The sequence below is a fragment of the Heterodontus francisci genome, chromosome 1, assembly GCF_036365525.1.
Source record: "Heterodontus francisci isolate sHetFra1 chromosome 1, sHetFra1.hap1, whole genome shotgun sequence".
NCBI classification, from domain to species: Eukaryota; Metazoa; Chordata; class Chondrichthyes; order Heterodontiformes; family Heterodontidae; genus Heterodontus; species Heterodontus francisci.
The window spans coordinates 102,805,145-102,815,771 of record NC_090371.1 but is presented as its reverse complement, the minus strand read 5'-3'; the positions used below and the strand labels follow the sequence as shown (position 1 = coordinate 102,815,771).

The 10,627-nt window shown below is 42.3% G+C and overlaps 1 protein-coding gene across 2 annotated transcripts in view; it reads left to right on the top strand.

Moving 5' to 3' along the window:
* Positions 1-1,669: 1,669 nt before the first annotated feature.
* pde4d (phosphodiesterase 4D, cAMP-specific) overlaps positions 1,670-10,627 on the top strand; it is a 1,078,190-nt gene continuing 1,069,232 nt past the window's right edge. Inside the window, exon 1 of one of the 2 annotated variants that reach the window (XM_068033694.1) lies at positions 1,670-2,417. In XM_068033694.1, the coding sequence (XP_067889795.1) occupies positions 2,149-2,417 (269 nt within the window). In that variant the 5' untranslated portion in view covers positions 1,670-2,148. The remainder of the gene's footprint in view (positions 2,418-10,627) is intronic. The other variant, XM_068033684.1, reaches the window with a different exon arrangement.

The window sequence follows — 10,627 nt, the reverse complement described above, 5'->3', positions numbered from 1 at the left end:
TATCCCTAAATTGTCTTTAAACTGAGTGGCTTGCTAGGCTATTTCAGAAGGCAGTTTAGAGTCAAGCATGGTCTGGAGTCACATGTAGGCCAGACCAAGTAAGGTTAGTAGATTTCCTTCCCTAAAGAACAGTAGTGAACCAGATGGGTTTTTATGACAATGATAATTTCATGGCATTATTACTAAGACTAGCTTTCAATTCCAGATTTTTACTAATTAATTGAATTTAAATTCCACCTGCTGCCGTGGTGGGATTTGAACCCGTGTCCCCAGAGCATTAGCCTGGGCCTCTGAATAACTAGTGCAATGACATTACCACTGTGCCACCATCAATTGGGGCCATTACATACCGAGTGTGAGTAATGAACTCTGCAGAACCCAACCTCTTCCCTGCCCTGTCATCCAAATGTTGATTTGTTTTTGCTTTGTGTGAGTGGATTGCCCCTGGTTTCTGGGTGGCGTGTATTCGGAGCTGGGACAGAGCAGGGTTCCAGCTTGCAGCTGCTTTTTTGTTTACACCATCATTGCGGCAATTGCTGTGCAGCCCAGTTGTATTCCAAAATGTAGTAAAATGTGATACAGATGTTCCAAAACACTGTGAAACAGCAACACACAGGAGAATAGAAAAATGTGTGGCATACATGATTGTAAGAATTTAAATTACATACTATCTAAAATTTGAAATAGTTATAATTAGCGAAATATATGTTATCGTGTTCATATATACTTTGAAAATTTAGACAAAATTCAGCTTCAAAAATATGTAATTCACTAACAGATTTTTCTAAATTATCTTCACATTTGAAAATCCAATTCTAGTTTGCTACCTTTGCTGCTTACTATAAATCTATTTCCCCCGTGTAAAAAAAATACAATATTTTAAGATGACATCTTATTTTGCATGCACATTCTTCAGTATATATGTTTAAGAGCAAAATATTATTTAAGACAATTGTTCCAGTTCCTTTAGTGCTTGAGAATTAATTTAACAATTCAGTTTGCCTTAAGAAATTAAGATCCCAGTTAAAGCTGTTGCATACAATGATGTGTTGCACTATTGTTTTATTTCATGCAACATATAACTCCAGATAAAAATTGTCAGATCTACCAATTAGCAGTAAGTGCACGAGACTGTATATGTGCATTGTACATCAGTCCTGCTCCCTTCGTGTTACATGCAAGTCAGCATCTTTGCAAGTATGTATGCAATATGAGAAATTGTCTAATAGTTTTCACCAATAAATTTCAGGTTTTATTGAATTTACACTAGAATGACATTTTGCGTTGAAACAATTGAATGCAGGGTTTAGAATAGGATAATGCAATATTGATTTTGCAAAATTCAGTGTTATATTGAGTAAAGGATTAATAAAACAAAAATATATTTATCAGTATGTAGAATATTATTGGATGAGATAAAGTAACAAAACATTCACATTTTGCCCCTTTCCTTACAACAATATGAAAAGCTTTTTCATGTTTACATGAGTGAGATCGTGAACAAAAGACACAAAGTGATAGTAGCTTCCCTGGCTGTTATCTGTTGAATCAAGTTATATTGGACAAGAGCCCAGTTTTATAGCAACAGGAAAACGTTTACTTTCTGGTTGTCAAGGGACTCACTTCCTGTAAATGTAAATCGCAGAGAAGGGCCAAACGACTGAAAAAAGCACCCGAAGGAGATACTGGTTATGAATGCTGCAGTATTTTATTTGTGCAACTGATGGGATCCTCGTACTGAACACTTTGTACTTTCAGAACCAGAAGTAACTGCGAGACCTGACTTATTGGTTGTAACCTATTTGATTGGTTGTTAGATTGTGCTGACAGTGGCTGGGGTGTGTTCACCATTATGTTCCTTTTTTCTGCTGTTTGCCATACAGTAATAGGTTCCTGTGGAGCTGATTTGGGTACAAACAGCTATTGTGCTTTAGTTCGTTTTTATTCTTACTGTCTGTCAGAATCGTAATTGCTTCTGGGGTAAAGCATCTGAGCAGATTGTTTCGAAAACCCTTTGTGGTGAAAATTTGCTGACATATTTGTTATCAATACATTTTGACTCTCCCGAGGAACTAGTCTCATAGCATCATTTGTCATTTGACTTGTTGAGTGATTCAGTGGATCTCTCTGAATGATATTTGTAAAATAATGGCAGCGCAAGCAACAAGCCAGGATATTGCAAACTCGCCTGATCCAAGGAAAGAATTTCGTCAAAATCCTTTATTGAATGAAGCTCTTGTAAAGATCCTAAGTGGAAACTTGCTGGGACATGAAAAGCCTAAAGCTGCACGGAAGTCACCATCAATTTCACCCAGGTTATCTCCCAACATTTCACCCAGAAATTCACCACGACTTCTGCGAAGAATGATGTTGAATAAAAATCAAAAGAAGCGTCGTTTTACAGTGGCTCATACCTGGTAAGAATTATTTAATTGAATGAGCAATAATAACTGAATTGTCATGTTTCATAGTTGAATTTTTCTTTGTGAAAGTATGCTTTAAGTGTTATGAGTTTTTCTCCGCATATTCTTGAAGTATTATTTTTGGAGGTTGATTACAAATGATTTCTTGTTTTGTTATCATGAGACTAGTAGCTGTATTCTTCCCAAACAGCTTGCTAGATGTAGAATATCTTTTAAATCCCAAAATCGGATTTATACAATATGACTCTATTGTTCCTACAAAGTTCAAGATGCAGTAGCAATGGTATTAAGAATCTGACATCACCTTTAATGAGCACAGTGACCTTGCCAATGGAGTTTCATTCTTGGTTTTTCCAATTTATAATTTATGTTAGAAAAGATTGTGAAAAGGGAAGGCTACTTAAATTAAATATGGTGCGTGTGTTCACAGGAACATTATTGGTATGTTCTGTCAAATGACTTATCACTGTCAGCAATCTTAGATAACTAGGCAGAATACAGGTTGGCATCACTTTGCAATCCTGTCAAATTGTATCAGATTTTAAAATTACTTCAAAATTATTACCATTACAAGCAATTTGCTGTGCTGCCTGTGGCCACTTTGAATGTTTATTGCGAGGGGAATTGAATACAAAAGTAGGGAGGTAATGCTTCAGTTACACACGGTAGAGACCACATCTGGAGTACTGTGTGCAGTATTGGTCTTATTTAAGGAAGGATGTAGAAGGATGTGTTGGAAGCAGTTCAGAGAAGGTTAACTAAACTAATACCTGGAATGGGCTGGTTGCCTTATGAGGAAAGGTTGGACAGGCTAGGCTTGTTTCCATTGGAGTTTAGAAGAGTAAGAGATGACTTGATTGAAACACATAAGATCCTGAGGGGTCTTGACAGGGTGGTTGTAGAAAGATGTTTCCCCTTGTGAGAGAATCTAGAATTAGAGGCCACTGTTTAAAAATAAGGGGTCGCCCATGAAAGACAGAAATGAGGAGAATTTTTTTCTCTCAGACGGTCATGAGTCTTTGGAACTCTCTTCCTCAAAAGGCAGTGGCAGCAGATAAATATTTTTAAGGCAGAGGTAGATAGATTCTTGATAAGCAAGGAGTTGAAAGGTTATTTGGGGTAGGCAGGAATATGGAGTTGAGGTTACAATCAGATCAGCCATGATCTTGTTGAATGGCGGAGCAGGCTCGAGGGGCCGAGAGGCCTACTCTTCCTCCTAATTCATATGTTCGTATGTTCTCCTGCTGAGAATTTCAGGGTTAAAAGCATTGTAAAAGTTTGTTTGTGTTCAGCTTCAAACTCAAAGTAGTGCAAGAATGTCTTTACCATTTTGGATTTTATCAAGTCACAATGGCATTGGAAAAAGTGACATATTGATCACAATCTAAATTATATAATTGGCAATTAATTGAACAGTTACAAAGATATTGTGGTCAAAATCAAGTATTTCTAATGGACATAATCTGAGTTTATACGGACATATTGCTGTACGGGTAAACTGTGTGGGTGAATGAGCACACTGTTTCACAGAACAGGAGCTTGCAGGTTCCTATCCAACATTCATCACACACCATGCTCTTGGTAGTTATGAATATTGTTGAAGAGCTCAATTCAGTGGGACAAAAACACCCTTGAGCAGGATCGGTGCGACATGGGAGAGTAGCAACTCAAGAATGGACTAGGGAAGGTCACGGGCAGATTGGTCCGATGATTCTCAGCCCACCTGTTCCCCCTACTTAGCCCATCTGCTTGCCGGGCGGCCCAAATCTTTCCCAGTCTATCTGATTGCTTGCATGCTGGCTCCAAGTGCTTTCTCGTATAGCTTAGTTGCTTACTTCTCAAACAGCACAGTCACCCATTTGGCTTCATTGCCTTCCAATCTACCTACAGTTCCTATCATTTATTTTTTCCATCTGTGCTGCTACATGATCAACAATACTGTGATGTTCTGGGTTGGATATTTGTATGATTGTTTCTATTGGGCATGTGGTGGATGGAATGCTTGCCTGATGGAAGGGGTCTGAGAAAGAAAGTCTTGCATTTATATAGTGCCTTTCATGACCTCAGGACAGCCCTTTAGAGCCAATGAAGTACTTTTCAAATGTAGTTACTGTTGTAATGTAGGAAATGTGGCAGCCAATTTGTGCACAACAAGATCCCACAAACAGCAATATGATAGTGATCAGATAATCTGAGAAATAAACACTGGCCAGAACACCAGGGGGATTCCTGTGTTCTTCTTCGAAGAACCATGGGATTTTCTAGTTCTCTTTTGGGGCCATAAAAATGGAAGTTGGGTCTATTTGGGGTTCAGATGGCTTCCAGATGGAATGCCTGGTGATGAAATATTAAAACCAAATTAAATCTCTGTGGCTGCAAACAGGGCGGCGCAGTGGTTAGCACCGCAGCCTCACAGCTCCAGCGACCTGGGTTCAATTCCGGGTCCTGCCTGTGTGGAGTTTGCAAGTTCTCCCTGTGTCTGCATGGGTTTCCTCCGGGTGCTCTGGTTTCCTCCCACATGCCAAAGACTTGCAGGTTGATAGGTAAATTGACCTTTATAAATTGCCCCTAGTATAGGTAGGTGGTAGGGAAATATAGGGACAGATGGGGATGTGGTAGGAATATGGAATTAGTGTAGGATTAGTATAAAAATGGGTGGTTGATGGTCGGTACAGACTCGGTGGGCCGAAGGGCCTGTTTCAGTGCTGTATCTCTAAATAAAAAATAAAATAAATAAATAATTTTTTTAAAAAATAAATAAATAATTACAGACCTGCAGACAACCTCCAACCACATGGATTACATTGCCAGTGGTGGTCAAGGTCACCATCACCCTCAACATTTATGACTCTGGCACTTTCTCTGCTCCCACAGGGAACATTTGTAATATAAACAATTCCACAGTTCCAATAAACAGGAGTTTGCGGAAATATCTTTGTAGCCAGAAGACGAGGGAAGATGCATTCTGTTAAGTGCCGAACTTGCTGCATAAGCCAATCCTCTAGCCCACATTTACCTAATCAACAGACCCTGAAACAGTCACCAAAGTGTGCTATTTCAACTGCCTTTCTTTTCTATGCTTTTATGATCAGAAGTTTACTCTGAATTGATTTTTCTATTTGTGGTATGTGTTTGTCAGTTTAGTGTTCCTTGCACAGTTCTTTCCCTTTGTTATAATATATCGTGTGTGTTTTTTCAATCCTGGCCTACTTCTTCAAAATACAGCTTGAGTACAGAAATATAGGAAGGACTGAGCACGGCTTGATGTGAGAAAGATCATGCCTGACTAATTGCTTGAAGCTCTTTCAGGTGATAACAATCCAGGACGGGGTGGCAGGGTGGGGGGACTTAGTAGATGTTGTTTATTTAGATTTCAGAAAAAACACTTGATAAATTCCACTAATTCACAAGGCTGGAAGGCATGGAACAGTTGAAATGTTTCTGAAATGGATCAAAATTGGCTGAAGCAAAATTAGATTGGTCGGGTAGGAGGTAACTACTCAGGTGTTCCAGGGATTACTGCTCAGGCCATTGCCATTACAATGTACATAAATGATTTGGGAGTGGTTACAGAAACAAAATTCTGCAACTTTGCAGATGGTACTAAATTGGGAGGGAATGCCAACAATTGGGAAAAGGCTGGCAAAATACATAAGGACTTGGGGAAATTGGTTAATAAAGTGCAGATCTTAGCGTGGGCAAATTCAAAGTTAAGGGATTGGAAAAAGATAATAACAGTTGCAATAAATGCTAAGTGGTATTGTTGGAGAGGACATAACATAGAAGAAGGATTTTAGAGTGATGACAGAGAGATTGCTGAAGCTATTAGCACAGTATATGGCAGATGTAAAAAGAGAAAGCATGATTTTGGATTGCATTGCTGAAGGAATGCAGCACAAATCTCAGGAAGTTTTGCTGAGTTTGTAAAGAATGCTATACCAACTCATCCTGGAGTAATCTTTAATATTCTGTCTGCCGTATCATTGGACAAGGTAAAACCATAAAACCATAGAAAAGTTATGGCACAGAAAAAGGCCACTCAGTCCATCGTGTCTGCGCCGGCTGAAAAAACTAGCTGCCCATTCTAATCCCACCTTTCAGCACCTGGTCCATAGCCTTGCAGGTTACAGCACTTCGGGTGCAGGTCCAGGTACGTTTTAAATGAGTTGAGGGATTCTGCCTCCACCTCCAATCCGAGCAGTGAATTCCAGACACCCACCACCCTCTGGGTGAAAATGTTTTCCTCATGTCCCCTCTAATCCTTCTACCAATCACCTTAAATATGTGCCCCCTGGTAACTGACCTCTCCGCTGGGGGAAACAAGTCCTTCCTGTTAACCCTATATAGGCCCCTTATAATTTTATATAACTCAATTTAGTCACCCCTCAGATTCCACTGTTCTAAGGAAAACAACCCCAGCCTTCCTGTGTCCTATGTTCTTCCTGTAAAGTGTAGTGAGAAGCAACTAAATTGAGTCATGAGGGGAGGCTGCAGAAACCTGAAATGTTTATACTGGAGAAGAAAAGGCTCTGGGTGATCTTCTTTCTGCTGGAGCTTTGTTGAATTGCACCTGGCATTGCCCGTTGCTGTATAGTTGACTGCCGTGCCAAGAAGGTTTCCTGCACAACTCTATACTCTGTGTTCTTAGGATTTTGATTGTGGCCTCTTTGAATGTCATCAATGGCCTTCCATTTGCAGGCTTTTACCTGCACAGGTTTATTGCCTTCTGTTATGTAAGCAGAGGAAGAATATTGAGATGCTGGAAGAGGAAATACAGTGACACCAAAATACCCCACATGCATTCCAGCATATGTATGAGTAAAGGAATACTTACAATGTTGTTAGGTTGTACTGGAAGGAATTTTAGTGTCGAGTCCTTTTAAGGTGTAAATGTGACATTGATGCCATACGTAAGTTGCAAGTGGAAAGTATGCTTGCTGATGTGCATGATAAACAATCAAAGAGTTGCATGGTTGGGATACGTGAGGCTGAACCAGACCATTTGCAATGAATTTGACCTGTTTGACCCCAAGATGAGCTTATGACCACATATCCGCACCATTGCCAAAGCCACCTGACCACTTCCTCCTCTGTGACATCGCCCGTCTCCAACCCTACCTCTGCTGTTGAAACCCTGATCCATGCCATTGTTACATCTAGACTTCGCTGTTCCAATGTTCTCACAGTTGGCCTCACATTTTCCTTCCTTCATAAATTTGAGTTGCTTCAAAATGTTGTTGCCTGTATCCTAACTTGCACTAACTGCCATTCACACATCACCCCTGTGCTCACCGACCTACATTTGGCACCTGATCTGGCAATGCCTCCGTTTTAAAATTCTCATCCCAATGTCCAAATGCTTCCATGACTTCACACCTCCCTATCTTGTAATCTCCTCCACCCCTACAACTCTACAGGATGTCTCTGCTTCTCCAATTCTGGTCTCTTGCGCATCCCCGATTTTAATAGCTCCACCATTTGCGCCATGCTTTCAGCTGCCTAGGCCCTAAGCTCTGGAATTTCTTCCCTGAATCTCTCTGTGTCTCTAACTCTCTTTACTCCTTAAGAAACTCCTTAAAACCTACTTCTTTGCCCAAGTATTTCATGATATGCTGTTGTCAAATTTCATTTGATAACTCCCCTATGAAGAAATCCTGCCCCTCTGCCTGTCAGTACCTGGCAGTCATCAGCTCTGTGGACAGCAATCTGGGATGTATATTCACAAATTCATTAAGGTGGCAGGCAGGAGAAGTTGATAAGGTAGTTAAAAAAGGGTATGGCATACTTTGCTTTCTAAGTAGGGTCATTGAAGACAAGAACAAGGAAATCATGCTTATCCTTTACAAATTGCTATTTAGGCCTCAGCTGGTGTTTTGCTTACAGTTCTGGACACCACACTTCAGGAAGGGTGTCAAGGCCTCAGTGCGGGTACCGAGGTGGTTTACTGGGATGATACCGGGGTGGAGGACTTCAGTTATGTAGAGAAATTGGAGAAGCATTGTTTTCCTTAGTCCAGAGAAGGTTAAGGGGAGACGAGGTATTCAAAATTATGAGGGGTTTTGATTGAGTAAGTAGAGAGAAACTGTTTCCTCTGGCAGTGGATCGATAAGCAGAGATCATAGATTGGCAACACCTATGCAGTCATATTCAGCTGGCCTCAGACACCGGAAACATCAGAGGAATGTATGATGGCATGAAGAGAGCTCTTGGGCCAACCATCAAGAAGATCACCCCCCTCAAATCTAAATCGGGGGACATAATCACTGACCAACGCAAACAGATGGACCGCTGGGTTGAGCACTACCTAGAACTGTACTCCAGGGAGAATGCTGTCACTGAGACTGCCCTCAATGCAGCCCAGCCTCTACCAGTCATGGATGAGCTGGACATACAGCCAACCAAATCGGAACTCAGTGATGCCATTGATTCCCTAGCCAGCGGAAAAGCCCCTGGGAAGGACAGCATTACCCCTGAAATAATCAAGAGTGCCAAGCCTGCTATACTCTCAGCACTACATGAACTGCTATGCCTGTGCTGGGACGAGGGAGCAGTACCCCAGGACATGCGCGATGCCAACATCATCACCCTCTATAAAAACAAAGGTGACCGCGGTGACTGCAACAACTACCGTGGAATCTCCCTGCTCAGCATAGTGGGGAAAGTCTTTGCTCGAGTCGCTCTGAACAGGCTCCAGAAGCTGGCCGAGCGCGTCTACCCTGAGGCACAGTGTGGCTTTCGTGCAGAGAGATCGACTATTGACATGCTGTTCTCCCTTCGTCAGATACAGGAGAAATGCCGTGAACAACAGATGCCCCTCTACATTGCTTTCATTGATCTCACCAAAGCCTTTGACCTCGTCAGCAGACGTGGTCTCTTCAGACTACTAGAAAAGATCGGATGTCCACCAAAGCTACTAAGTATCATCACCTCATTCCATGACAATATGAAAGGCACAATTCAACATGGTGGCTCCTCATCAGAGCCCTTTCCTATCCTGAGTGGTGTGAAACAGGGCTGTGTTCTCGCACCCACACTTTTTGGGATTTTCTTCTCCCTGCTGCTTTCACATGCGTTCAAATCCTCTGAAGAAGGAATTTTCCTCCACACAAGATCAGGGGGCAGGTTGTTCAACCTTGCCCGTCTAAGAGCGAAGTCCAAAGTACGGAAAGTCCTCATCAGAGAACTCCTCTTTGCTGACGATGCTGCTTTAACATCTCACACTGAAGAATGCCTGCAGAGTCTCATCGACAGGTTTGCGTCTGCCTGCAATGAATTTGGCCTAACCATCAGCCTCAAGAAAACGAACATCATGGGGCAGGATGTCAGAAATGCTCCATCCATCAATATTGGCGACCACGCTCTGGAAGTGGTTCAAGAGTTCACCTACCTAGGCTCAACTATCACCAGTAACCTGTCTCTAGATGCAGAAATCAACAAGCGCATGGGTAAGGCTTCCACTGCTATGTCCAGACTGGCCAAGAGAGTGTGGGAAAATGGCGCACTGACACAGAACACAAAAGTCCGAGTGTATCAGGCCTGTGTCCTCAGTACCTTGCTCTACGGCAGCGAGGCCTGGACAACGTATGCCAGCCAAGAGCGACGTCTCAATTCATTCCATCTTCGCTGCCTTCGGAGAATACTTGGCATCAGGTGGCAGGACTATATCTCCAACACAGAAGTCCTTGAAGCGGCCAACACCCCCAGCTTATACACACTACTGAGTCAGCGGCGCTTGAGATGGCTTGGCCATGTGAGCCGCATGGAAGATGGCAGGATCCCCAAAGACACATTGTACAGCGAGCTCGCCACTGGTATCAGACCCACCGGCCGTCCATGTCTCCGTTATAAAGACGTCTGCAAACGTGACATGAAATCGTGTGACATTGATCACAAGTCGTGGGAGTCAGTTGCCAGCATTCGCCAGAGCTGGCGGGCAGCCATAAAGACAGGGCTAAATTGTGGCGAGTCGAAGAGACTTAGTAGTTGGCAGGAAAAAAGACAGAGGCGCAAGGGGAGAACCAACTGTGCAAAAGCCCCAACAAACAAATTTCTCTGCAGCACCTGTGGAAGAGCCTGTCACTCCAGAATTGGCCTTTATAGCCACTCCAGGCGCTGCTTCACAAACCACTGACCACCTCCAGGCGCGTATCCATTGTCTCTCGAGATAAGGAGGCCCAAAAGAAAGAATAGATTGAAAATAATTG